Source organism: Lynx rufus, unplaced genomic scaffold (genome assembly GCF_022079265.1).
Source record: "Lynx rufus isolate CCGP_SWC_20201006 ecotype Redwood Valley unplaced genomic scaffold, mLynRuf1.p SCAF_54, whole genome shotgun sequence".
Classification (NCBI taxonomy): domain Eukaryota; kingdom Metazoa; phylum Chordata; class Mammalia; order Carnivora; family Felidae; genus Lynx; species Lynx rufus.
The window spans coordinates 291,827-317,817 of NW_025814872.1; the positions used below are offsets into that span (position 1 = coordinate 291,827).

A 25,991-nucleotide genomic window follows, 5' to 3' on the forward strand; every position below is an offset into this window, starting at 1 on the left:
GGGGGAGGCTAGAAATTCAACGGGAAGGGAAGGGAAGGGAAGGGAGGGGAAGGGAAGGGAAGGGAGGGGAAGGGAGGGGAAGGGAGGGGAGGGGAGGGGAGGGGAGGGGAGGGGAGGGGAGGGGAGAAAGAGATCCGAAATTGACTCCTGCCACCACCCCGGCCCGGAGCAAACCACCACTGTCTCTTGCCTGGATTATCGCCACACCCCCGTCACTGTTGCACCTGCTACTTGCGCATCCCCGACTCTCCTCCCTTCTCTCCTTCTTGCCCCCCCTTCTCCCTCCTCCGTCCACCACAGAGCCAGAGAGGAAGCCTTTTGAAACCTAAATCAGATCGGGGTGATCTGCTCAAGAGCCTGCAACGAGTCCCCTGGCGCTTGGAGAGCAGCCACATCGTTTACGGAGTGGGGCGCATCCCCCGTGGCTCTCCCCACCTCCCCGTGCACCCTCCGCCACGCATCCCTGCTCCTGCCTTGCTCTGGCTGTGCTCTCTGCCTGCAGTGCTCATTCCCCGGGTAGTTCTCTGACCAGACCCCTCACCCCCTCAACGCCTTTATTTAAACATCTCGTCTCATCCAGGCATCCCTGGGGGACCCCTAAATGCAGCAGCCTGGCGCATTCTCACCGACGGCCCGCCTCACCTGCTGCATCTGTGTCCGGAGCCCCCCTCACCTTCTAACGCACCGTGTCGTTGACTCATTTACGGCTTATTACTTATCACCTGTCTCCCCCTGGTAAACCGTCAGCTCCCCAGGACAGGACTCTGTCTGGTTTCTGTTTGTGTCTAGAACCACGGCGGCCGACACGTAGTAGGTGCTTAATAAACAGCTGTTGCCGGAACGAGTGAATCACCCGTTTGTTTCCTACAAAGCATGCTCCCCTCCAGAAAAGATGTCGTTAAATTTGTGTGGTTAAGATCTTACCTTCCCGCTCTAGACTCTGAAGCCACGGGAAGGAGAAGCTTCCCAATTTGTCACTGGTCTTTAGCACGAATGAAACGTTTTTAAGTGTGATTTCAACTCCAACTGAGAGAAAAGGATCACGGAGGGAGACTCCGGATTCTGGGGGAGGGGTCTGCTAGCACCACGACTCCCTCCCCGGGGTCCCAGGTGTCACTGACCGGTGGAGGATGAGCACCAGGTGCAGAAGGCCAATGACAAAGACGGAGCACAGGTAGGCGACCGCTAGGTGTCGGCGGGGTGGGTAGAACCCATAGAAGAGAGGAGACCATTCTAGAAAACCCTGCCGAGGGAAAGGTCACCGTGGGGCTAGGCAATGGGGGGTGGGGCACCCAGGCTCGGGGGGTGGGGGGGGTGGGGGGGGGTGGGGGGGGGTGGGGGGGGTGGGGGGGGTGGGTCTCCCAGGGACCCAGGCACTCACCACGCCCGAGAGCAAGCTGAAGAGGTGGGTGGGGAAGGTGACCAGGCCTTGGGGGTCGGGGTTGTAGAAGCCGCAGGGTGAGGAGGTGTCAGGGCCAGGGGGACCCGGGGGCGTCCCCTCCAGCCAGGTGGGCAGCAGTGTCATGCAGGCCTTCAGCACGGACGCCAGCACGTTGAGAAGCAGCAGGAAGCGGAGTAGCGAGAAGTAGGACTCGGTGCCGGCGCCAAACTGGCCTGCAGGGGGCGCCACAGAGGCGGGGGGCTGCTTCCTGAGTCTGGAGTCCCGGCCCTCCTCCCTCAGAACCGGGAGTCCTGCTCCCCAGCCCCTCCTCCCTCAGACCCAGGGGTCCTGACCCCCAGCCCCCTCCTCTCTCAGACCCAGGAGTCATGGTCCCCCAGAACCTCCCTCCTCAGACCTAAAGTCCTGGCCCCCAGCCACTCCTCCCTGAGACCCAGGAGTCCTGGCCCCCAGCCCCTGCCCCACACCCAGGGGTCCAGGCCCTTAGCCCCCTCCTTCCTCAGACCCAGAAGTCACGGTCCTCTAAGACCTCCTCCCTCAGACCCAGGAGTCCAGACCCCCAGCCCCCTCCTCTCTCAGACCCAGGAGTCCTGGTCCCCAGACCCTCCTCCCTCAGACCCAAGAGCCCAGACCCCCAGCCCTGCCTCCCTCAGACCAGGAGTCCAGACCCCCAGCCCCTCCTCCCTCAGACCCAGGAGTCCTGGCCCCCAGCCCCTGCCCCACACCCAGGGGTCCAGGCCCTTAGCCCCCTCCTTCCTCAGACCCAGAAGTCACGGTCCTCTAAGACCTCCTCCCTCAGACCCAGGAGTCCAGGCCCCAGCCCCTCCTCCCTCAGACCCAGGGGTCCTGGCCCCCAGCCCCCTCCTCTCTCAAACCCAGAAGTCATGGTTCTCTAAGACCTCCTCTCTCAGACCCAGGAGTCATGGTCCCCCAGAACCTCCTTCCTCAGACCTAGGAGTCCTGGCCCCCAGCCCCTCCTCCCTGAGACCCAGGAGTCCTGGCCCCCAGCCCCTGCCCCACACCCAGGGGTCCAGGCCCTTAGCCCCCTCCTTCCTCAGACCCAGAAGTCACGGTCCTCTAAGACCTCCTCCCTCAGACCCAGGAGTCCAGGCCGCCAGCCCCTCCTCCCTCAGACCCAGGAGTCCAGCCCCCAGCCCCCTCCTCCCTCAGACCCAGGAGTCCTGGTCCCCAGCCCCTCCTCCCTCAGACCTTGAGGAGCCCAGTTCCCCAGCCCCCTCCTCCCTCAGACCCAGGAGTCCAGGCCCCAGCCCCTCCTCCCTCAGACCTTGAGGAGCCCAGTTCCCCAGCCCCCTCCTCCCTCAGACCCAGGAGTCCTGCCCCCAGCCCCTCCTCCCTCAGACCCAGGAGTCCAGACCCCCAGCCCTCCTCCCTCAGACCCTGGAGTCCAGACCCCAGCCCCCTCCTCCCTCAGACCCAGGAGTCCTGGCCCCCAGCCCCTCCTCCCTCAGACCCAGGAGTCCAGACCCCCAGCCCCCTCCTCCCTCAGACCCAGGAGTCCTGGTCCCCAGCCCCTCCTCCCTCAGACCCAGGAGTCCAGACCCCTCAGCCCCTCCTCCCTCAGACCCAGGAGTCCAGACCCCAACCCTCCTCCCTCAGAGCCTGGAGTCCAGACCCTAGCCCCCTCCTCCCTCAGACCCAGGAGTCCAGCCCCCAGCCCCCTCCTCCCTCAGACCCAGGAGTCCAGCCCCCAGCCCCCTCCTCCCTCAGACCCTGGAGTCCAGACCCCCAGCCCCTCCTCCCTCAGACCCAGGAGTCCAGACCCCCAGCCCTCCTCCCTCAGACCCAGGAGTCCAGACCCCTCAGCCCCTCCTCCCTCAGACCCAGGAGTCCAGACCCCTCAGCCCCTCCTCCCTCAGACCCAGGAGTGGGCCCGCCCCAGCAGCCTCAGCCCTGCCGCACCCCCGATCCTTTTCAGCGTCCACGCCCAGGGCTGCAAGGTGTGCAGGCGTTCCTGGGTCTTCTCCTTGGACCGCCGAAGCCGCAGGGCCCACTGGGCCACCCTGGAACCCGATCTCTGGGCCACTTTGTCCCTGGCATGGCTCTGCCTGGTACAGAAACAGATTCAGAGACAGAAAATGAAGGGCCTGGCAGCCCCGAGTGGGCACCCCCAAACGGCGAAGCACCCCACCAGTGGGACCGGGCTGGGATGCTCTCCAGCGATAGGAGCAGACACGTAAGAAGCCAGGCGGAAATCAGAGGGTGCAGGGGTCTACTGGGAGTTCCAGAACAAGCACGCTCACGCCGTGCTCTTTAGGGATGCGCCCCGGGTGGAAGGCAGGGAAGTGATCGTCACACAGGACCTGTGTGGGGAGAGGGGGGTGACAGGGGCACGTGGGGGTGCTCCCCAGGGCGGAGTCTCCTGCTCCGGGTGCAGCCTGCCCGGGCGCTCGCCGTGGGAGTACTCCCGGGCTGCGCAGGGTGCCTCCTGCACTTGTCTGGAGGCAGGTATCATAAAGGAAAAGTGAAAAGGAAAGAAGGTTTGGTTTGGCGTTCGTCCCTGTTCCTGGCGCGGAGCGATAAAAACCCTTGGGAGACCAAGTGAAGAGATCCTGGTGTCGTCTGCGGCGGAAACGAGGTGACTTTTGGACTCCAGGTAAGAGTGGGGGGGGGGCTTGCCAGGGAAACCACCCGCAGGTGTGGAGGGGGGAGGGGCTTGGAACCTGCAGCCCCACCCCCGACCTCCCGGGGGAGCAACGGGGCTGGAGGCGGGGTTCGATGGCCCTTGGCCCAAGATTTAATCAAGCCCGCCCGTGTAGGGGAACCTCCACAAACAGCCGAAAGGAAGGGGTGCAGAGAACAATTTCAGGACGCGGGGCCCCGTCCTCAGACGGCCCTGGCACTTGCTTCTGACGTCGTGCAGCTCGGGGCTAGGAATGCACGACGCTCCCGCGCCTTCCGAAAGTTCCAGCGCCGCACTTTGCTTTGAGGAAAGAGCCACATGGTCTGAGCTTTACGCCAAGCGGGCTTAGGAAAGGTTTCCTGGGAAGGCTGTACTCCGGACAGCGCCGGGAGCCCCTTGTTGACCAGGCATCGTCCCCCAGCCCGGCCAGCTCTGTGGCGGCAGGGAAAGGAGGAGCAGTGACAAGCGTCAGTAGGCAGGAGACAGACACAGAGACACACACATCAAGCAGAGAGGAACACACAGAGAGAAAGAGCGAGAGCGGAGACAGAGAACGTGAGCCCGGAGGCTAGAGAAGGGAGTCCCAGGGTCGGGGAGGCAGGACTCCCCGGAGTCAGAGAAGCAGGGACACAGGCAGGGGGAGACAGAGGACACCGCGTAGACTCGGCCCACAGCTGGGTAGGAAGCGGGAGGTGAGCTTCACCTGTGGGTCCGGCGGGCCTGCATGGGCCAGGGGAGTTCCCTGGAGGGGATGGGTTCTCCCAGCTCCTTTTGGGCGGCTTCGGCCATGGCCTGGATGTTGTTCTCTCCATCTTCTTCCTCCTCCCCCGATGCCCCCCAGGGGAGAACCCCGGGTCCTCGGTACCGAAGGGTGGCGGCACTGGGGAGCTCATTCAGCACAGAGGAGAGCGAGGGGCCTGGGGCAGGGGAGCGGGGGCTGGGAGGGTGCAGGACTCGCAGCCCCCAGCCCCTCCTTCCTCAGACCCAGGAGCCCTGAACCCCATGCCCTCCTCCCTCAGACCCAGGAGTCCTGACCCCCCCCCGCCCCTCCTCCCTCAGACCCAGGAGTCCTGACCCCCCCCTGGCCCCTCCTCCCTCAGACCCAGGAGCCCTGAACCCCATGCCCTCCTCCCTCAGACCCAGGAATCCTGAACTCCACGCCCTCCTCCCTCAGACCCGGGAGTCCAGGCCCCCAGCCCCTCCTCCCTCAGACCCAGGAGTCTTGAACCACAGGGCCTCCTCCCTCAGGCCTTGGAGTCTGGGCCCCCAGCCCCTCCTCCCTCAGACTCAGGAGTCCTGACCCCCCCCCCCGCCCCTCCTCCCTCAGACCCAGGAGCCCTGAACCCCATGCCCTCCTCCCTCAGACCCAGGAATCCTGAACTCCACGCCCTCCTCCCTCAGACCCTGGAGTCCAGGCCCCCAGCCCCTCCTCCCTCAGATCTGGGAGTGCAGGACCCAGAGCCCCTCTGCAAGCACCCAAATGTGGGCCTCCCAGGGCTGAGGAGCCCATTCTTCAACTTCCTTTTCTCTTATTCAGGAGTTTGCAACCCTCACCCCCCCCCTCCCCCGAGACTGGAATCTGGACCTCCAGACCCCTCCCCAGGACGCAGGAGTCCCACGCCCTGGTTCCCTTCCCCCACCCAGAAAGCCGGGAATCGAAACCATCCCCCTTCTGCCCTCTGGACCCTGGAGTCCAGGCCTCCGTTCCTTGCTACCCTCAGGACGCCCCCCCCCACCTGCCCTGGCCCCCCGGGGTGCCGGCCAGCCTCCGGAGGAGCCCCAGGCCTCCGGTTCCCACGTCGGGCCCGCTTCCATGGCCCCAGGTGCGACTGTTTCCGTCTCTAGCGGCCGGCTGGGCGGGGACTGCCCCAGGTAAGGAAGGGACCCCGGGCAGGTCCGCACCTGGCCACCAGGTGGCGGTGGTGGGAGGACAGCAAGCACTTCAGCGTCAGGGCGGCTGCCGGGAAACGTCCTGGGAACAGGCCCACGGACGCCAGCGCGGTCCCTGGAAGTGCGGCGCCACGAGCCCCACGCCCGTCGATCACCCACAGGGACACGTACGGTCTTTGCGAAACATTTTATTGGCGGAGGCTCACACATTCTGACCGTGTCTCAGGCCAGAGAATGACAGGAGGGTGACAGGTGCGCTGGGACCCTGAGGTGGCTCAGATGGAAGCTGCAAGAACCATGTCCGCAGGCCTGCTCCTCCGTGCCTCAGTTTCCCCCTTATGAAACGGGAGGGTTATGTTCCCTTCCGGGTCTGAAATCCTGGTACAAGTGGGACGAAAGCCCCGGGAGGATGTTCCCCACTCCCAGAACCTGCCCCGAAGCTCCTACCCCACACCCTGTGCCAGGAAAAGGACGTGTGCCCAAGAAGCCGTGTGCCTGGCGGCCCCTGCTGGCGGGGTGGGGGAGTGCGGCTCTCTCCGGAAGCTGGGGCAGGGACACCTGGGTGGTCGAGGGTTGTCCTGAGCCCTCGGGGCAGAGGGCAGAGGGCAGAGGGCAGAGGGCGGGGAAGCAGCGAGAGCTGCAGCCCGGCTCCGTCGGACGCAGGGTACGGAGCGGAGACGGGAATCCTCGCCAGGTTCCTGGCCGCTCCAGCGATCTTTCTGGGAAAGGAGACGGCGGCCGGGGTCACAGGATTCCCAAGCAAGAAGCTTGGTGGGCGGGCCGACTGGCAAGGGGTGCCGCGGCAGCCTATTCCTCCCGGAGCTTTTCTGGGGCCAGGCCGGCGGCCGAGGGCGCGGTCTTCCTCCGGCCCGGACCGCCCCCGCCCAAAGCCAGCCCCAGCAGCAGGGCGGCCAAGGCCAGGATGTGGACGCAGAAGTAGATGGAGGCCCAGTACCGGACGGTGTCTCCCAGGGACAGCAGCACGAAGCCCATACACATGTAGTCGTAGGCGCGCATCTTCAGGAACCAGTGCACCCAGTCCCAGGCCTTCTGGCCCCCGGGACTGAGCCGCCCCCGCAGGGCCGACTCCAGTCGGCCCTCCGCCGCCAGGCACAGCGGGATGGTCAGGAAGCTTAGGTAGTAGCCAGGGTGGAGGCCGTGCCAGTAGGCGCTCAGCAACATGGTCCAGGCGCTCCTGGGGGAGGGGCTCGGATTCAGGACCCTGGAGCCCAGACCCCCAGCCCAGGAGTCCAGGCCCCCATCTCCTTCCTCCTTCAGACCCAGGACCACAGACCCCTGAGACCCAAGAGTCCTGACTCCCCAGGCCCTCCTCCCTCAGATCCAGGAGTCCAGACCCCAGGCTTTCCTCCCTAAGACCCAGGAGTCCTGAACCCCAGCCCCGCCCCTCCTCCCTCAGACCTAGGATCAGGCCCCCAACCCCTCCTCCCTCAGACCCGGGAGTCCAGACCCCCAGCCCCTCCTCCCCCAGACCCAGGAGCCCAGACCCCCAGCCCCGCCTCCGTGAGACTCGGGAGTCCAGGCCCCCATCTCCTTCCTCCCTCAGACCCAGGAGTCCTGACTCCTCAGACCCTCCTCCCTCGGACCAGGAGTCCAGGCCCCCAGCCCCCTCCTCCCTCAGACCAAGGAGCCCAGAAACCCAGCCCCTCCTCCCTCAGACCAGGAGTCCTGACCCCCCCAGCCTCTCCTCCCCCAGACCCAGGAGTCCTGAACTCCACTCTCCTCCCTCAGACCCAGGAGTCCAGGCCCCCGGCCCCCTCCTCCCTCAGACTCAGGAATCACTATTCTCTTTTCAGGAACCCAGTTAATGCCCTCTTATCACAGCTTCCCTCAAGACCCATGAACCTGAGCCCCTAGCCACTTCGTCTTGGGGATCTAAGAGTGGAATTCCTGATTCACGAAGACTCAGTCATCTCTAGCCACGGTGTCCTCTCTCTCTGGACCCCAAAATGCTATAAATTCAGGCTCCGGCCCCTCCTTCCTCAGAGACACAGAAATCACCACAGAGGACTCCGCCTGGAATGGAGATGTGGGTTGTTCCTTGTCTGTGGGCATCAGCCTTTCCCTGGGGCACATCAGGGTGCTTGAACCTAAGGACACAATAATGCTGCCCCCCATCCTTGGAGGCATAGAGTCCGTAAAAAGGCTGAATTTTCACTCTTGCCCCAAAGGGAGACCTTTTCCCCTCTCTCTCTTCTTCAGCCACTTCCACGAAAAAAACATAGTGCTTCAGAAACTTTTCTCCGTCCTTCGGATATAGATGGAAACGTTCGGAAAGGCTTGGAAATAAGCCTTAAGAAAACACAGTCCACGAATGTTTTTCTGGAGGGTGGTGGTACCCAGTCTTTGAACTATAAATGTCATGGGAGTTGGAGCCCCTGTCTCCCCGCCACTGTGAGGGTTCATCCTAGGCACCTGGCATCACGCTACCGCCTGCTGGACACCTAGTTGCATTCTTCCTTCAGGTACAGACGATCAGCACAGGTGGCTACCCCATTACCAACTGAACTTGGGCAGAACAGGAGACCGTGCATCATGGCAGTCGTGGCTCCTCTTACTTGAGGACAGGTTATCGTTTCTCTCGGGAGCATGCTGTGCAGGGGACTGTGACAGGTGGCTCCGACGACAAGGCGAGCTTTCTTTTCGTTTTGGTAATCTCGTTAGCGGGTTACGGGGTACACAGGCTGGCTCAACGCTAGCTCTTTAGTAACAAAACCGTGTTCTTTCTTTTCTGCCAATGGTGGAGACAGAATTCCCCGGGTCGGGAGCATTTCAAGAGACGTTCTCCGACAGGGAGAAACAGGGTGGAAGGGAGGCACATAAACGGCCCACCAGGCACCTTGAACTCCACACAGGCACCTGAACTCTGAGCTGTGGTCCCTACCTGCTCTCCCCACCTGCACACTCTCCCAAGAACAGTCCGTGCTCCCCCTCAGCCTTTCCCCGCTTCCGTCCTCCCTGGAACCCACTCCAGCTGGCTTTCCCTTCCACCCTCCAAACTGCTCCCGTCAAGGTTGCTGGAGACTCCCCCGCACCCTCCCGTCACACCCAAGCCCGAGCCTTTGTTGTACTGAAGCTCCTGACATCACCCGACACAAATGATCCCTCTCTGCTTTCCTGACCGTCCTCCTAGCTCATCGGCTCCATCTAGGCCGGCTCCTCCTCGTCCCTCGTCTACACCGGGGTTTCTCAATCTCAGCGCTACTGACATTTGGGGCCAGATCATTCTGTGCTGGAGCGGGGGCCGTCCCGTGCCGCGCAGGGTGTTGAAGAGCGTCTGGGGCCTGTAACCACTGGCTGCCAGTAGCATCTCCCAGTTACGGCACAAAGGGCTCCTAGGCGTTGCCGAATGCCCCCGGGGAGTGTGGCACAGTTGCCCCCAGCCGAGAACCTCTAACCGAAACACTGGAGCGCCCGCTGCTTTGACCTGCTGCTCAGCCCGAGCGTTAGGTACCGCTACCTGAAGGCACCTGAGCGCCCGCTTCTCACACCGTCTCCTCCTTCTGCGCCAGAGTCCCGTAACTGACCGCCTATCCAGTAACCCCAACTGAAGCCTGACAGTCACCTGGGAGTCCGTGGGGCTCCACCCAAGTTTCATTCCCTCACCCGAGCCACTCCGGAAACTTCCTCCTGCCCAGTCTTCCCAGCTCAGTCACTCACAGCCATCACCTGGCATCACGCTTCACTTCCTCACGTTCTCATCCCCACACCCAGGCTGTGCCCAGTCCGGACACCCAGGTAGGTTTAGCTCCTATCTCTGCAGCTGTGTCCTGACCTCATCTGGTGGCTCTGGGAAGGCGGAGTGACACTCGGCAGGTTACCTAACCTCTCTGAGCCTCAGTTCCCTCATCTCTAAAATGAAGGCGGGGAGCCTGGGTGGCTCAGTCGGTTAAGTGTCTGACTTCGGCTCAGGTCATCATCTCACAAGTTCGAGCCCTGCATCAGGCTCTTTGTGGACAGCTCGGAGCCCGGAGCCTGCTTCGGATTCTGTGTCTTCCTCTCTCTCTGCCCCTCCCCTACTCACACTCTCTCTCTCTCAAAACAAATAAACATTAAAAAAATTTTTTTTGAGGGGCGCCTGGGTGGCGCAGTCGGTTAAGCGTCCGACTTCAGCCAGGTCACGATCTCGCGGTCCGTGAGTTCGAGCCCCGCGTCGGGCTCTGGGCTGATGGCTCAGAGCCTGGAGCCTGTTTCCGATTCTGTGTCTCCCTCTCTCTCTGCCCCTCGTCCGTTCATGCTCTGTCTCTCTCTGTCCCAAAAATAAATAAACGTTGAAAAAAAAAAAAAATTAAAAAAAAAAAATTTTTTTTGAAACCAGGGTAGTAAGCTCTACGTCCTAAGGTTGTAAACATAACGATGTCTGGCACACTCAAGTTTCCACTCAAGAAGTATTGGATGAATAATGAATAAAAGCTACTATACGGTGACTACTCACCTGGCGGGCCTCACGTTAGGTATGTTCACATCGCTTAAACCTCTCATCAATCTCTGAAGTAAGATAACAGCATCACCCCCATTTAAGAGTTGAGGAAACACAGGTCAACTAGCTACTTAAGGTTCTCTGTGTCTGGCTGGGCCAGGATCCCAGAAAGTCTGGCCAGAGTCCACAGGATTCAGTACACTGCTTCTGTCCGAAGATGTTGACTTTCCACAAGTAGAAACTGAGGCCCAGAGAAAGGGAACGATTTACCCCAGAGCAATGCAAATCAGGGGCTGGGAACCGGCTCAGGAAACTACAACTCCCATGACCCTCTGGGGCGGAGGCCCGGCCGGGAGCCCACAAGCAGCCCCAGGCGCTACTGGGAGGTGTAGTTCCGTGTTTTCCCAGGGCAGGCGCGCTCACCTCAGGACATAGGAGCGAGCAGGTGCGCTCTTGTAGACGTACTGCGCCAGCCACCACTGCACCGTCATGTTCCAGTACCGCATGCCATCCCGCACCCGCACGCAGAAGTCAGTGCCGTAGCAGTCGATGTTGCGGATGGTCTCATAGTCGTACTCCAGGGAGGCCGCCTTCTCCGGACTGGGGGGGGTGGAGGATGAGGGTGGGGGACAGACATGCAGCTCAGCCAGGCCCCCTCCCGACGCTGGCTACTGTCCCAGCCCCGGATGCTAAGGAGGGGATCGCGGCCAGGCCAGAGCTCTGGCTGTCACATTTGCTAGGGCAACCGGGGAGGGTAGCCCAGAGGGAGCCTTTTCCCGGACGAAGACTGGGGGCGGGGGCACAACAGTTCACTGACAACGGGTCCTCCTTCTCTTGGTCTCAGGGCTACAACGGCAACGAAAAGCCTTGAGGGGCTACAGTTGCTAAGCTACGAGTCCTCAGCAACCTGACCCTTCAGGGATCTCAGATGCTAGGGGAGGGCAAACAAGCTCACTGTATTCAGAGCAGCCGCCCAGTGTGGTCCTAAGTTGTCAAGACACTGTGGTTGCTAGGGAAGTAGCATCCCTAACAACGCGGTGGTCTATGATTGCTAGGGAGATGTTTGAGGCCCACGTGACACCTGATGGTCTCTGTTGCTAGGGAAAGGGTATTCCTTAGGAACAAGGCCTAGGATGTTTAGAAACGCTTCCAGAAAGGGCCCCTCCTGGTCTTTATGATTATTAAGTGTCACCTTCAGCACTACAGTGGCTCCTGGATCACTGGTGCCAACAGTCCCAGTGGCGGCGAACATCTTTCACCCACCCCAGGGTAGGTGGCTTCTGAGAATGGGAGGGGAGCCATCTATTACAAAAGCCTTCAATTCCTGCTTGCCATTTTCTGGCGGACGCCCTCACCAGTAACCGGAGGTCTACCGACGGTTGCTAGGAACCGCGGATGGGGGAGGGGGGAAGTGGGGGGTGGGGTGGGGAGGTGGAGTCCAGTCCCAGTGGTTAGAAGCATCATTTCCCTAGCAACCTGAGAGCAACACTTCCTTAGCAACAAGATAGCCCCTAGTTCCAGGCTAGCAATTCAAGAACGAGGAGGGGGGGGTGGCACTAGGAACAAGGTCAGTCCACGGTTACTGGGGTACTTCCTCAGCAGTGGTAGGAAAGCCACCCGCGGTTGCTGGGAGCGGTGTCCTGTCTGCCAGAGGACAGCATGGTCAGGGACGCCATGTCCTCAGAAAGTGCAGGCTGTTACGTGAGGACATCACATGGTTGGGGGCCTGTGCGCTGGCGTCTAGTAACCAAGGGCAGGTTAGGGGGCGCCATTTACATAGCAATGAAAAGCGAGTCTTGTAGCAGGAAGGGGCAGGTCCTGGTTGCTAGGGAAGCGCCCCCCTAACAAAGAGGGGCAGTCCAGTTGCTAGGTAACCATCTCCCTAGCGACAAAGGGTGGGCCCCATCACAGCCCAAAGATGGTATCCCAAGTAACCAGGAACAACCGGGTTACCGGGGTGACACTTCCATGGCAACAGAGGGGAGGCACACGGTTGCTGAGATACCACCTTTTCCTAGCAACAGAGAGCAATTCACCATCCCACGAGGTGACAAGCGTTGGCAACAGGGGGCAGTGGCAGGTATGAAGAGTACTGCTCCCTAGGGCAGGGGTAGGTGGGCGGTGGTGGCCAAGGGGCGACATTCCACTGACAGCAGGGGGCGAAGCTGCACCCCCTGCTCCCCCGCTCTCCTCCCTGCTAGGGGCAGGGCCAGCCTGTGCTGACGGGGCCTGCCGGGTCTTGGGAAGCCTCCCTCCCGCCGCCTGACCTGCTGGGGGGTGGGCATTGGAGGGTGGGGCCGCCCCCGGCCCGGGCTTTGGCGGCCACGGGGTAGGCCCCGAAGCCGGCAGCAATGCAGCCGCACTCGGCGGCAATCCAGGCCACGTAGAAGCGCATGCGGAAGGCGAAGAAGACGGGGATCATGTAGAAGAGGCGGGCAGGCAGCGGGCGGGCGTAGAAGGCGTCCTCACGCACGGCCTCCAGCGGGAAGAGGTGTGAGGACAGCAGGAAGAGCAGGCCAAAGAGCGGGGCCGGCCAGGCTCGGCGCAGGAGGGGCCGCAGGCTGGGCACGGCCCCCGGGAAGGGCTGCTCCAGCCAGTCCAGGTACGTGCGGTAGCGGAAGAACGGGCCTGTGGCGGGAGGGAGGGGCAGCCGTCAGAGACTGGTCTGGAGGTGGGGGGGGGTGGGGGGGTGGGGGCTGAGACTGGGCGCTGAGGAGTGGGGGAGGGGGTGGGGCTAGGTAACCGGGAACAAGAGGAGGGAGACTCTGAGAGAAAGGGACAAGAAACCAGCGAGTCTTAGACTCTTGATCTTGGGGGTCGTGGTTCAAGCCCCACGTGGGGCTTTGGGTGTAGAGATTACTTAAAAATAAAGTAGGGGCGCCTGGGTGGTTCAGTCCTTAAAGTGTTCGACTTCGGCTCAGGTCACGATCCCACAGTTTGTGAGTTCAAGCCCCTCTGTGCTGACAGCTCAGAGCCTGGAGCCTGCTTTGGATTCTGTGTCTCCCTTTCCCTCTGCCCCTCCTCCGCTTGCGCTCTCTTTCTCAAAAATAAATAAACATTAAAAATAAAAGAAAGAAAGAAAGCAAAGAAAGAAACCAGAGAGGGGGAGTTCAAGGACTCAGAGAAAAAGATAAAGGACAGACCGCTAAGTAGCGAGGAACAAAGAGCTGGAGAGTGGGGGGTATGGAGACAAGTCCCCAAGAAACACAGGGGCAGATAGGCAAACACAGGGGCAGATAGGCGGGACCCGAGGGGTGGGGGGTGGGGGGTGACCTCTGCATGAAGAAGGAGGAAGTAGGGCAGTGCAACTGGAGAGGAACAGAGTGGTTTGAGAAAAGGTCAGAGGGTTGCAGGCAGGGAGGACTCAGGGTTTTGTTCTAAGAGCCAGGAAACCGCTGTAGGCTCTTCCAACAGAGAGGTGCTGGGATGCCATTTACCCTGGCCCCTGAGCAGGGCGGGGGCTGCAGAGGGTCACCGGTGGAAAACAGGAGACAGTGGTAGCGCTGGAGATAAACTGGCGGCCTGGCCCAGGGAGGGAGCAGGTGCGGATTAACGGAAGTGACAGCCTTACGTGTCACAAAGAACAGAGAGAAGAGAGTAGGATTCCATTCATAAATGACCAGCACCGGGACATCTATAGAGACAGAGAGTCAGTCAGTGGTTCCCAGGGATTGGGGGCAGATGCGGTTTGAGGGACGATGGCCACAGGGCCCAGAGTTTCCTTCTGGGGCGATGCAATGTCTACAATGACATGGTGGTGATGGCCGCACAAGTCTGTAACTATGCTAACAACTACTGAGCTGCATGTAGCTTTAAGTGGGTGAACATATCAGTTACGGTTCCATAAAGCTGTCATAAAAAAGAAAACCTCCTAGGGGCACCCGGGTGGCTCAGTCGGTTGAGCGTCCGACTCTTCATTTCAGCTCAGGTCACAATCTCACTTTGTGAGTTTGAGCCCCGCATCAGGCTCTGTGCTGACTACTTGGGATTCTTTCTCTCTCTCTCTCTGCCTTTCCTCTGCTTGTGCTCTTTTTCTCTCTCAAAGTAAATAAATAAACTTAAAAAAAATCTTAGGAAAAAAGGACAGAAAACCTCCTAGGACATCAACATTAATGGAAAATATTTTCGGACGCTAAAAATGGGAGCATAATGTCAATGTATTTGTTCCTTGGGTGATAGAAACATCAGGGTTGCATAGACCTTGCTCCTTTGTCTCCTGATTGCTCCCAAGAAGCCACAAGGAACCACTGAGGCCAAGAACAGTCTGTCTCTGCTCTGGAGGGCCAGCGGGAGAGTCTGATGTAGACCCAGGCAGAGATGCTCGCCCTCAAGAGGAGCACATGCTGGGGCACCTGCACGGCATCTGACTTTGGCTCAGGTCATGATCTCACAGTTCGTGAGTTTGAGCCCCACCTCGAGCTCTGTGCTGACAGCTCGGAGCCCGGAGCCTGCTTCAGATTCTGTGCCTCCCTCTCTCTCTGCCCCTCTCCCACTGGCACTCAGTCTCTCTCTCTCAAAAATAAATAAATATTAAAAAAAAAAAAAAAAAAGGAGCAGATGTTGGAACAGAGGCAGGATCACAGAACAGGCACCAAAGTCCGGGTGGAGAATGGGGACAGGCAGTGGTGACGAGATGCAGGGAGGCAGGAATGGGTACGCAGCCACACTCACCTGTCATGATTCCCACGTAGCAGTAGCTGTAGCTGAGCGTCTCCATCAGAGAGGGGACATCAGGCAGAAGCCCCAGGCTGGGCCCCTTGCTGAAGCCCGTGGCCATTTCCTTCCTCTGGGCCAAGTGCAGGTCCTGAACTTCACTGGCGAGACTCACCAGCTGGGAGGAAGGGGCACGGGTGGGGGACAGATCAGACCCCGGGCCTTCCTCACCCTCACCTTCCTGCAGCCAAGGGAAGCCACGGGGAGCTGAGGTTCTAGTCCACGGGCGGCTCTCGGCGTCCAGAGTCAAGAGTCGCAGGGTGGCGGCTTCTGGCCACAGGTGCTCCCTAGCACTGCCTCCTGGGCCTTTCCGTCTCTTCGTTCCCCCTTCTGTGTTCTCCCGCGGGCCGTGGCTTCATACCACACACGCTCTCATGATCTCCAAGCTGTACCCTGTCTGGGCTCCTCCCTCCATCCCCAAAACCATTCAAAGTGCCTCTTGTCAGTAATACAAGCCTACCGCGTTCCTCAAACTCACGGCCTCGAGAGCGGAACACGTTACCGTTCCCCAGAGGCGGCGCTCTCCCCTCGGCAAATGCCACCGTCAGGCAATTAACTGCTCAGGCGGGGAACCTTCCTTACTCCCCAAATCTACCGTAGGTCTCTGAGTCTGTAGCTTTTGGCCTCCGTTCTGCTGCCCAGCCCCCAGGCCGAACGTGACGGGCCTGCCCCTGCAGGCCTGTTCTCCACCTTCTCCGCAGGCCCAAGGCCGACACGGCAGCCACAGGCCTCAGCCGGCCTTCCGGCTTCCCCCTGGGTTCTGCCAGAAGGGAGCCCCAGGACCAGAGGGGGGAAGGCAGGTGTGAGGGCTGGGCCGTGTCCCTTGGTCCATCCTCTCAAGGCGGAGGGAGGACTCCACACGACACTCTCCTTTCTGTTCGACTACCGGCCCCGCTCTCGTCCCCAGGGTTGGTACCGGCTCCCCGTGGCTGGCCCAGCATCCTCACTGTCCCCTCTGGCTCCTCCGCCCCCCGCCCACCCACACTGTTGTCAAGAAGGACTCCTCAAAGTATCCCCGACGCGGCACTTGCTGCGGGGGCTCTGACTGGCCTACCGATGGCCTGGGTCAGGCCACCACTGCTGGTCAGCGGGACTCTGATCAAGGAGGCTGCCCTCACCCCTTCTCGCGCTCCCCGCGGCAACTCTGTGGGCATCCAGGGCGCAGTTCCAAACACGTCAGTGTGGTCACCTTACCTCCTCTGGCGACAAACCCCAAAACCGCTTCCGGTGGGTCCTGGGCCCCCTGGGAAGCCTAAACCCCTCACCTTGGCCCCGCTCCCCTTCCCCTTCCGTCTCTCGATGAACGCTCGCTGTGGCTGGCGCCCAGTCACCGGGCTCAGCCTGCTCCCTTCCACCTGCTGTTCCTACAGGCCGAAAGGCTCTTCCTCCAACTCTCAGCCAACCAACTCCGGCCTGCCCTTGCATCCCGGGCCACCGAGAACACAAGATGCTCGGGAGACCTGGTTCGCTACCTCACGTGACTGTCCTGTGTCCTGTGTGACATGTCGCCGGAGCCCAGCACACAGGAACTCGGGACTTTTCGGTCTGGGGTGGGGCCTGGGAACCTGCTTTCACCCATCTCCCCAGGTGCTTTCGAGCCAGACACGGGTGTCCTGTTTTTGTACCCTCAGAGAAGCGCCTTCTCTCCAAAGCTGTTTCCCCCTCCTTGGCTAAATGGCTTGCTACCAAGATGCACTCCTAGAGAACTGATCCGTAAAGCACTTAGCTCAACCTTTGGCACACGGCAAAGACCAAACGACACCTGCACCACTTGGCCGCGGTTACCCTACTTGGCGCGGGGAAAGGAGGGACTACTTCTTCCCCCCCCCCCCCCCGGGGAACAGTTGAGAGGTGAAGTCCTGCCCCTGGGGGTGCTCCGGAGATAAAAATCCCACCTCCCCTCCTGCCTCCTGCCCCCGAGAGTGGGTGTGGAGGAGGACGAGAAGACGGGCCTTTCCCTGGCACCAAGAGAGGGGTGGAGGGGCGTCTGACCTTCAGTGTCAGCAGCAGCTGGACGGCATTGGTGAAGGGCGTGGGAGTGGGCAGGCCCAGCAGGCTGAGTGCGCGGAAGAACAGGAGGTAGGAGAAGGTCCAGGCGAGGGCCAGGGCGTGGCAGGAGCTGGGGCAGAGCAGGAGGACGAGCGTGCTGGGTACAGGGACCTCGACTCCGCCTCCCCCAGATTCTAGCTACAAGCCCTCCCTCACCCCCCCCCAACAGATAAGGGGGGGAAGGACGGGAGGAGCCAGACCGAACCAGTGCAAGAGGGGGCTCAGCCCCACAGAAATGCGCCACAACCGAGAAGAGAATGAGGAGGGGTTAAGATAAGCTTTAGGGTGAAAACCCTTCAGGCCTCCATTTTTTTCCGAGGGAGGCGAGAAACACGGAGAAAGAAAGGGAGACGTAATACAAATATGAATGGTGGCAGGGCCGGCCCACCGGTCCCCCGTTCTCCCGAATACATGATACGGATATTAAGAACCAGGACAAACACGCAGGGACAAGACCCAGAAAAAAAGGCCGGACAGGAAGAAACACAGACCAAACCACACGGAGAATCCAGAGATAAAAAGAGACACCCAGAGACAAAGGCAGAAAGGGAGATAGACCCAAAAAGGAAACAGGTTGCTTCCTCCCCCTCTGTTCTCCCTCCACACCGCCCCCCCCCCAAATCCTCACCAGGGCTGCGCCTGAATGAGGGCCCAGGTCCCAAGGATGGTGATCAGAGAATGCAAAGTGTGGGGGCCACAGGTGAACAAGGTGAGCCCCAGGCCCACAGCTGCTGCCCCCCATCTCTTCAGCCCAGGTCCTGCGGGGAGAAGGGACAGCATAAGCCTGGACCCTTCCAGGGAGTCCCCTGCCAGGTGCCCCCCACCCCCCAATTTTCCACTAGGGAGGGAACCTGACTCACCAGCTTTCTTAAAGAGGAAGCCGATGGGGATGGAGATAAGAAGAACCACTAGATAAGTCCATTCTTCAGGCGACATGGTCTGGGGGAGGGGCAGAGGGTTTGTGAGAACCCAGGGATCCGGGCCATCAGCGCCTCACCCTTACAGGATTCAGGAACCCACCCCCTCTAGTCCCCAGTGTGGAGGATCGTGGAGCCCTACCCTCAGCCCCTCTCCTCTGAGAACAGAGGAATCCGGACCTCCAGGACCTTCCTCCTTCAAGGATAAAGCAATACACCCCCAACCCCGCTTTTTGGAGAACCCAGGCCTCCAGTCCTCCTCCGAGAACCCAGGAATCCAGACCTCTCGGCCCCTCCTCCGAGGATCCAGGAATCCGGCCCCTCCCCCTGCGATCGCAGAAATCGAAGCTAATCCCCCAACCCCCATTGGGGACCCACGGATTCAGTCATCGCTCGCTGAGAACCCAGCAACAACCCTTGTCCCAGGCCTTTCCCTTGCAGAGCCCAGGATTCCAGAGCTCCCAGCCCCTTCCTCCTGGAAGGATCCAGGGACTCGGGCCCTCCCTCTCTGAGCACCCAGACTCCAGCCTCCACCTCCATCCAAGGTGCAGACGTTTCTTCCACCTAAAGCCTGGAGGGCGCCCCCCCACCCCGTACGTCCCCACTCCCCCAGCGCAGGTCAGACCGGCTCCGGCAGAGCCACAGGCGGTTACACCACCCCCTGCTCGGCCGCGCTCCCGGCGCCGAGTCCGCCCCCGTCCGCCGGCCGGTCCGCAGCCCCCGCCTCACCCCAGGTCGCCCGTGCCCTCGCCCACCTGGGCCTGGCTCCGCGCCGCCCGCCGGGCGGGAGGCGGCCCAGCGGTCCGGGCCCACGGGCGCCCCGGCTGTGGCCACGCCTCCCCGGCCCAGCGCGCGCTGCTCTGTCGTGGTCCCGGGCCGGATGTGCTGCCCCGTCAGGCTGCGGGCCGGGCAGGGAAGCGGCCGGCAACCGGCACCCGACAGCTCCAGCCCGTGGCTGCACCTTTACGCCTCGGCAGCCGAGCCCAGTGCACGTAAAGAGGCGGGGCCCGGAGCTTCGGGCTCGGACGGACGCTTCGGAGCCGGGAGAAGCCGGGGTCTCCGCTTCGGGTTCCTTCGGGCAGAATCGGCGGCAGTTTGGAGGCGGGGCCACAAGCTTCGGTCTCCGTTCGGAGGTCTCCGTTCGGGTGCAGGCGGGGCCAAGAGCCTCGACCGGATGTGGGCGGGGTCATATCGTTGGTTTCCTTCGAGCATACTTGGGTACCAGTGACCCAGGTTAGGAGATAGGCGAAGTCTCGTTCTTTGAGAAGGAGGCGGGGCCACAGACTTAGGCAACACGAAGGAGGCAGCGATCTGGAACATTTCAAGGGGCGGAACGAACAGCATCCCGGCCGGAGGGGGCGGGGCCCGGGGATGACGTCACCATAGGGCGGGGCCAGGGTAATAAGCCTCACTTTCTCCAGTGGCGGAACCCTAGCGGCGGGACGTTCCCTTCGCGAGGGCGGGGCCAAGGTGTTCCACTCTACGAGGAAGGCGGGGCTACGGCGCCGCTGGGGGCGGATCCCAGACTTCCCGCTTCGCTGAGGTGGCGGTGTGACGAAATTGACGCAGGGGGTCGGGATGCGGAGGGGTGGAGGAAGCAGCGCGTGGCGCGCTACGTAGGGGGTGGCTCCGCCGGGACTGCGAGTTGGTGTTTACGAGGTGACTAACTGGTTCTGTCAGAGGACGGTGCCGCATTCTGAGGGGAGCGCTGACGAGGGGGTGAGCCCGCCCGGACGGAGAACGGACCGTGGTGCCCAGGGGGAGGGGCTTCCGGCCGCGGGGTTTGCTCAGTGGGGCGGGTACTCCCCAACTGGGAGTGCTTGAGGCCGGAGGGGGCGGGGCCTGGCCGCGGGGTTGACGGGAGCCGAGGATGCCCGATCGCGGGACCGCTGCGTTCGGGAGGGGGCGGGGCTGCGAGTTCGGCCGCGTCGAGGCGGTCCGAATGCCCGAAATCTGGCGCCGGGCGGGGGCGGGCCTTCTGTCGTGGGCGTCCGACCCAGTGCGAGGGGGCCCGGAGGCCGCGCCTCGGGGCTTCGGAAGGGGGCGGGCTCGAGTTCCGAGCCACCCGAAGGGGGCGTGGCCCTGCACTAGCGGAGGCTTGTCTCGGAGCCAGAAGGCGAGATGGCCGGGACGCCGACCGCGGGGTCCTGGGGGCCCCGGCGACTCGGCGGAGGGCGGGGTCTTGTCTCGGCGGCCCCGGGGCCTGGCGGGATCGCTGAGGGGGCGGGGCTCGGCCTGGAGACTCAGCAGGTGGCAAAGGCTGCCTTGACGAGGCCCCACCCCCGAGGCTCAGGGGCGGGGCCCCGCTGAACCCCCGCCCCCTCACTCCCCACCCCTAAGCGGTGGGAGCGCTAAGTCGGTGACCTTTGTGTCCCCCTGGCTCCCGCAGGAGGATGCTGGTGGTGGAGGTGGCGAACGGCCGCTCCCTGGTATGGGGGGCCGAAGCGGTGCAGGCACTGCGGGAGCGTCTGGGAGTGGGGGGCCGCACGGTGGGCGCCCTGCCCCGCGGGCCCCGCCAGAACTCGCGCCTGGGCCTCCCGCTGCTGCTGATGCCGGAGGAGGCGCGGCTCCTGGCCGAGATCGGTGCCGTGACCCTGGTCAGCGCCCCGCGCCCGGATCCACGCCAACACAGCCTGGTAAGGGGCGGGCCGGGGGCGCGAACGCCCTGGACCTGCGGAAGTACAGGCAGGACACCTGGACTCCGCGGGTTCGGTCCCTAAGGTGGGAGGGGTCAGGGCGTCCTCGATTCTGGAAGAATGTGGGTGCAGGAGATTGGCATCCCCGAGTTCGGGCTTTGAGGTTGGGAGGGGTCAGGGGGTCAGGATACCTGGCTTTCTAAAGCGGGATATACTTGGATCCTGGGATTCTCGCTGACTTACTTGTCAGGCTCTGGCATCCTTCAAACGCCAGCAAGAGCAAGACTTCCAGGAGCAAAGCGCCCTGGCAGCCGAGGCCCGTGAGACTCGTCGTCAGGAGCTCCTAGAGAAGATTGCCGAGGGCCAGGCTGCGAAGAAGCAGAGGCTGGAACAGGAATCAGGGAGCAGCGGGAGCCAGGAGGCCGGTGGGAGCCAGGAGGCGGGTGCGAACCAGGCTCCCGCGGAGAATGAGGCCAGTGCCAGCCAGGCTTCTGGAGAGCACGAGGAAGCAGGTGAGGCTGAGACTTGGAGTCCAGGGACCAGGGGAAGGGAGGGAGAGGTCTTTTGGGAATCCTGGCTGGAATCCCGGCCTGGGACTCCCTGGGGGATGAAAAGACGTCGTCCTTGAATTCACCCAGTTCTCTTGGATTCACCTCCCCCAGGTTCCTCTTCTCCCCAGCCAGGGCCTTCAGATGGGGTGGCCCCCTTGCCCAGGTCCGCCCTGCTGGTCCAGTTGGCCACTGCTAGGCCCCGACCCATCAAGGCTAGACCCCTGGATTGGCGCGTCCAGTCCAAAGACTGGCCCCATGCTGGCCGTCCTCTCCATGAACTTCGCTACAGCATCTACAGAGACCTGTGGGAGCGAGGCTTCTTCCTCAGTGCTGCTGGCAAGTTTGGGGGTGACTTCCTGGTCTATCCTGGTGAGTTTGGGTGGGGACCTCCAGTTGTGGCCCCTTTTTTCAGAACCCCTCCACAGTCCGCATGTTTCCTTTTTGCCTTTTCTCAGCGTCTGAAACCCGTGGAAGGACAGGAGACACTTGGGAACCCAAGCTCATTTGGAGGGCAGTTTAGTAAATTTCATTAAGCACTTACTTTGACCCCCAAATTTCACTTAGAGACACTTAGATATGTGCACAGAACATACAAGAAATCATCACAGGATCCTTTAAAGTAGTGAAATGTTAGAAAACAAGCAGAATTAAAAAAAATTGTTTGTTTTTAAATTTTTTTTTTCAACGTTTATTTATTTGTGGGACAGAGAGAGACAGAGCATGAACGGGGGAGGGGCAGAGAGAGAGGGAGACACAGAATCGGAAACAGGCTCCAGGCTCTGAGCCATCAGCCCAGAGCCTGACGCGGGGCTCGAACTCACGGACCGCGAGATCGTGACCTGGCTGAAGTCGGACGCTCAACCGACTGTGCCACCCAGGCACCCCCCCAAAAAAAATTGTTTTTAATGTTCATTTTTGAGAGACCGCGTGCAAGCGGGGGCAGGGCAGAGAGGGAGACACGGAGTCCGAAGCAGGCTCCAGGCCCTGAGCTGTCAGTACAGAGCTCGACGTGGGGCTGGAACCCACGAACCTCGAGATTATGACCTGAGCTGAAGTTGGACGCTTAACCGACTGAGCCACCCAGGTGCCCCCAGGATGATTATGAATGGGTTAGCAGTTAAACACTGGTGCTAGTCGTCAGAGTAATGTAGGTCCGTGTACATTTATGAAAAGATGACCAAAGGGGGAGGAAAAGAACCACTTGTCAAAAACGTGTATGGTAAATATTTTATGTTACCGTGCAGTCTTATGCACGTTATTTAAGTAGCATTAAAAATTACGGCTCCAGTGAAAGAACGTGGACAGAACTTAAGATAAAATGGTGTGAGTAGATGAAGAGAATCCTATCAAACAAGTGGGAAAAGGTGTGAAAACACGGACTCCAGCCCAAGTACAGTGGTTTCCTCTGGGAGGGAATTTGCATCAGGTGTAGGAACACGAGCCTTTTGCTGTATCAGTTAATTTTTGAATTTGTAGTAAGAGTGCCTTTATTGTGTAACTGAAAGGTTAAGAAAAATCAGTCTGCAGGAAAATCAACCTCTTTGTTCCTCCTGAGAATGTAGAAAGATAGAAGCACCTGATAAGTAGTCAGGTCTTAGCTGTTCACTGGAGACCGACTGGGGTGTCTGAGGTGAGGCGAGGGCCTGCGTCTCTTCTGAGACTGAACACGTAACTAAGGGACTGGCTTAGGAACCCAGGACAGTGTGCCTGCCCTGTGCTCTGCAGATAACCACACTTTGATTACTTTGCTGCTGCTGCTGCTGTGTGTGTGTGTGTGTGTGTGTGTGTGTGTGTGTGTGAGACTCCCGTATGTAAGAGATTATTTTGGTTTTGAAAATGAATAGTCAGTTTACTAATCATATGAATGCTAATATCCAGTTCTTTTTGAAGCTTCCAGTTCAATTTATAAATCTTTTCAGTCTAGCAGATTTTAAGGGGACTCTTAGTCTAAGTTTGATCCCACTTGCAAAAGGAGTTAAGTAATTTTCAATGTGATAAGCTGCATTTTAAATTTTAATATATTTTCCTTTTTAAGGGAAATGGTTTTCCTGGTTATAGAACTTGCCGCTAACTCAGATCTAAAAAACTACAAATGGGGTGCTTTTTAAGTTTATATGTTCTAATGCTGTTAATACACTTACAAAATTTCAGGTTAAAAAAAGTTTGACTCCACCAATAACTCGATCACACATTTGAAACTGAATCACAAGACTGGCCTGTTAGCTCTAGTGGATCAATATTTCTAAAACGATACATACTCAGTATATGAAATATACGTGGAATCCTTGTCCCCTGAAGATTAATAGTCAAGGTCTGGATCCCTGAAATATATTTAAACATTTATTTATCTTGAGAGAGACAGAGCGCGAGCAGATGAGGGGTAGAGAGAGACGCACAGAATCTGAAGCAGGCTCCAGGCTCTGAGCACAGAGCCTGACGTGGGGCTCAAACCCACGAACCGCGAGATCGTGACCTGAGGCGAAGTTGGACGTTTGCCCAACTGAGCCACCGAGGTGCCCCTTAAATATTTCTAACAGTAAATCCTCCTGAACTTTAAAGACAGTAAGCCTCTAAGAACAGTTTTGGGGTAACTTCTCAAGTCTTTGATGCTTCCTTCTCAGCAGGTGTCATACCAGCCAGAGAGATGCCTGGCTCCTGGCCGGGTTCTTGCTGGAGGCCCAGCTGCCAGCCTGGGCCTTGTTTTCCTGTTGCCATGACACTCCCCTGTCAGATGGGATGTCTCGTAGCCTTGCTCTTGGAGACTTCCATTACCTACCACTTAATCTTCTGTGTCGTGCCCCACTGGTTCCTACTCTGCTCGATCACATTTATCTAATCCAGGGGCACACTGCAGCCCCCATCAAATGCGGCCCACCAGTTTTTAAAGAGAAAGTTACTGGGACGCAGGCCGATGCACTTATTTACATATGGTCTGTGGCTTCTGCTGTGCTACAGGAGCGAGGTGTGTACTTGTAACATGACCCACAAAACAATATTTACTGTGTGGCCCTTTGCTGTATTAACTCTGTTACCCCATCTATTCATTACTCCGTCCCGTTGTAAATTCTTTTTTTCTTTTAGTCTCTTGGAGTCACTTCTCCCTGGACATTGACGTGATGTCCTATGTGTTCCTCACGGCTTTCCCTGACTTTGTGATCCTGGTTCTTACATCACTACAGTGACATATTCAGTTACTTGTTCGGTTTGTCGTTTAAGGACGATTATGCTGTTGGTGTGTGGCAGCTTCCTGCCCCTGTCCCACTGTATCATTGGCTTTTCCAAGTTGGTACACCATTTCGATTTTAAAGGCTGTATGCTATCCAGTCTTACTGAGAGACCCTGAATTTAACAAGTCTGTGGCTTGGTTATTTCTGTTTCTTAGCGGTTGTAAATGATAACAGGGTGAAGAGTTTTATTCTGCATTTTAGGGGTGCTATCCTTGTAAGAAAAAAATTCCACGAGTGGAATTGCTGGGTCCAAGAATAGTTATTTTTAAATATTCATAGCGATTACGAAGATGGTTCCCATGTCCTACCTATGGACATTCCAGCATCTTCCGGCCCTCTGCCCCTGGAAATTGCCACATGTCTCTCTCTCTCACCCAGGTGACCCACTTCGTTTCCACGCCCATTACATTGCTCAGTGCTGGGCTCCTGGGGACCCCATTCCACTCCAGGACCTGGTTTCTGCCGGCCGCCTGGGAACCAGCGTCAAAAAGACGCTGCTCCTATGTTCTCCTCAGCCTGACGGTAAGGTGGTCTACACCTCACTGCAGTGGGCCAGCCTGCAGTGAACTCCAGAGACCTAGGGGGACGTGGCTGCATCTGTGGAAAGAGCCTTTCTAGATGGTCCCATGCTCACATCTGCGCGGGAGGCCTCAACACCCTCCTCCCTCTCTCTGCGGTTAAGTTTTGAGTCCGGATTTATAAACACTACACCTTCTTACTTCCCTCCCTGTTTCAAAGCACTTATTGGCTGCGATATTTTTGTAGTTACCTGTTTCCAAACTGTGAGCTTCTTGAGGGTGAAGACTGGGTTTGATTCATGTCTGTTTTCTACCGGGCACAGGTCCCAACAGGTCCCAGTAAACTTGTTGAATAAACATGGAGTCTGTGATTTCAATCCCGACGGCAATTCTGGGAAGCGTGGGCCTTTGCATTTGTTTAAGCCGGCGAGGGAAAGGCCTGAAGGAGGTCACACATCTAGGAGGTATCCAGCAGGCTGACATTTAAAACTTGGTCCTGCTGATTGCAGAGTCTGAACTCTGTCCACCGCACTGAACCTCCTTTTGAAAAGATTGTCACGGAACATTACGGATGCGTACAAAGGCATAAATGAAATAATGTCTATACACCTGCAGAAAAGAAGGACGTGAGTTTGCAATTTCATGACAGGAGTTAGGGGAAGGAAGGGGAGTGTCCAGAAGGGCACTTGAGGCTTGGGGAATGCTGGAGGTGGTCTTTTTCTTGACCTGGGTGGTGTTTATTCAGGTGTATAGAATTATTTTTACCCTACACCTATACTTTTTTTTTTTTTTAATTTAAAAAAAATTTTTTTAAATACTTATTTTTAAGAGAGACAGACAGATCACGAGCCAGGGAGGGGCAGAGAAAGAGGGAGACACAGAATCCGAAACAGCTCCAGGTTCTGAGCTGTCAGTACAGAGCCCAAGGTGGGGTTCAAACCCAGAAGCCATGAGATCATGGTCTGAGCTGAAGTCGGATGCTTAACCCACTGAGCCACTCAGGGACCCCCCC

At 59.3% G+C, this 25,991-nt stretch overlaps 3 protein-coding genes across 7 annotated transcripts in view; 1 reads left to right on the plus strand and 2 right to left on the minus strand.

The window, feature by feature from the left end:
* The window catches only part of TMC4 (transmembrane channel like 4), a 12,687-nt gene extending 6,547 nt beyond the window's left edge, over nucleotides 1–6,140 (minus strand). Inside the window, exons 1-5 of the mRNA XM_047101001.1 lie at nucleotides 5,777–6,140; nucleotides 4,744–4,957; nucleotides 3,320–3,465; nucleotides 1,382–1,614; nucleotides 1,122–1,243 (exon numbers count right to left, since the gene is read on the minus strand). Of these exons, the coding sequence (XP_046956957.1) occupies nucleotides 1,122–1,243; nucleotides 1,382–1,614; nucleotides 3,320–3,465; nucleotides 4,744–4,957; nucleotides 5,777–6,140 (1,079 nt within the window). The remainder of the gene's footprint in view (nucleotides 1–1,121; nucleotides 1,244–1,381; nucleotides 1,615–3,319; nucleotides 3,466–4,743; nucleotides 4,958–5,776) is intronic.
* On the minus strand, nucleotides 6,103–19,153 carry MBOAT7 (membrane bound O-acyltransferase domain containing 7). 4 transcript variants are annotated; one of them, XR_006965974.1, is made up of 9 exons: nucleotides 18,803–19,153; nucleotides 17,991–18,069; nucleotides 17,759–17,888; nucleotides 17,074–17,200; nucleotides 15,040–15,199; nucleotides 12,636–12,996; nucleotides 10,792–10,968; nucleotides 10,384–10,609; nucleotides 7,016–7,125 (listed from the first exon to the last, which is right to left on the minus strand). XR_006965974.1 is itself a non-coding variant. In XM_047100989.1 (8 exons), exons 2-8 carry the CDS (start codon nucleotides 18,064–18,066, stop codon nucleotides 6,738–6,740), a joined length of 1,419 nt encoding a protein of 472 aa, XP_046956945.1. In that variant the 5' UTR covers nucleotides 18,067–18,069; nucleotides 18,803–19,149; the 3' UTR covers nucleotides 6,103–6,737. The 4 variants fall into 4 exon arrangements, 3 of the variants coding, with proteins under 3 accessions (XP_046956945.1, XP_046956947.1, XP_046956946.1); XM_047100989.1 differs by lacking the exon at nucleotides 10,384–10,609 and having other exon boundaries at nucleotides 6,103–7,125; nucleotides 18,803–19,149; XM_047100990.1 differs by lacking the exon at nucleotides 7,016–7,125 and having other exon boundaries at nucleotides 10,233–10,609.
* Nucleotides 19,154–19,618: 465 nt separating this feature from the next.
* Nucleotides 19,619–25,336, plus strand: TSEN34 (tRNA splicing endonuclease subunit 34). 2 transcript variants are annotated; one of them, XM_047100992.1, is made up of 5 exons: nucleotides 19,619–19,766; nucleotides 20,437–20,683; nucleotides 20,934–21,195; nucleotides 21,346–21,603; nucleotides 24,840–25,336. In XM_047100992.1, the coding sequence occupies exons 2-5, from the start codon at nucleotides 20,441–20,443 to the stop codon at nucleotides 25,025–25,027; spliced, it is 951 nt and encodes a 316-aa protein (XP_046956948.1). In that variant the 5' UTR covers nucleotides 19,619–19,766; nucleotides 20,437–20,440; the 3' UTR covers nucleotides 25,028–25,336. The 2 variants fall into 2 exon arrangements, with proteins under 2 accessions (XP_046956948.1, XP_046956949.1); XM_047100993.1 differs by having other exon boundaries at nucleotides 19,625–19,706.
* Nucleotides 25,337–25,991: the final 655 nt, after the last annotated feature.

What these genes read in the sequence shown, in the direction of transcription:
- TSEN34 (XM_047100992.1), top strand. Translation starts at nt 20,441, where the DNA reads ATGCTGGTGGTGGAGGTGGCGAACGGCCGCTCCCTGGTATGGGGGGCC. An exon ending in ATCCACGCCAACACAGCCTG is followed by an intron (nt 20,684 to 20,933) that starts GTAAGGGGCGGG and finishes CTTACTTGTCAG; the next exon opens with GCTCTGGCATCCTTCAAACG. An exon ending in TGGAGAGCACGAGGAAGCAG is followed by an intron (nt 21,196 to 21,345) that starts GTGAGGCTGAGA and finishes CACCTCCCCCAG; the next exon opens with GTTCCTCTTCTCCCCAGCCA.
- MBOAT7 (XM_047100989.1), bottom strand. Translation starts at nt 18,066, where the DNA reads ATGTCGCCTGAAGAATGGACTTATCTAGTGGTTCTTCTTATCTCCATC. An exon ending in CTTCCTCTTTAAGAAAGCTG is followed by an intron (nt 17,889 to 17,990) that starts GTGAGTCAGGTT and finishes TTCTCCCCGCAG; the next exon opens with GACCTGGGCTGAAGAGATGG. An exon ending in GCTCGCTCCTATGTCCTGAG is followed by an intron (nt 7,126 to 10,791) that starts GTGAGCGCGCCT and finishes CCCCTCCCCCAG; the next exon opens with GAGCGCCTGGACCATGTTGC.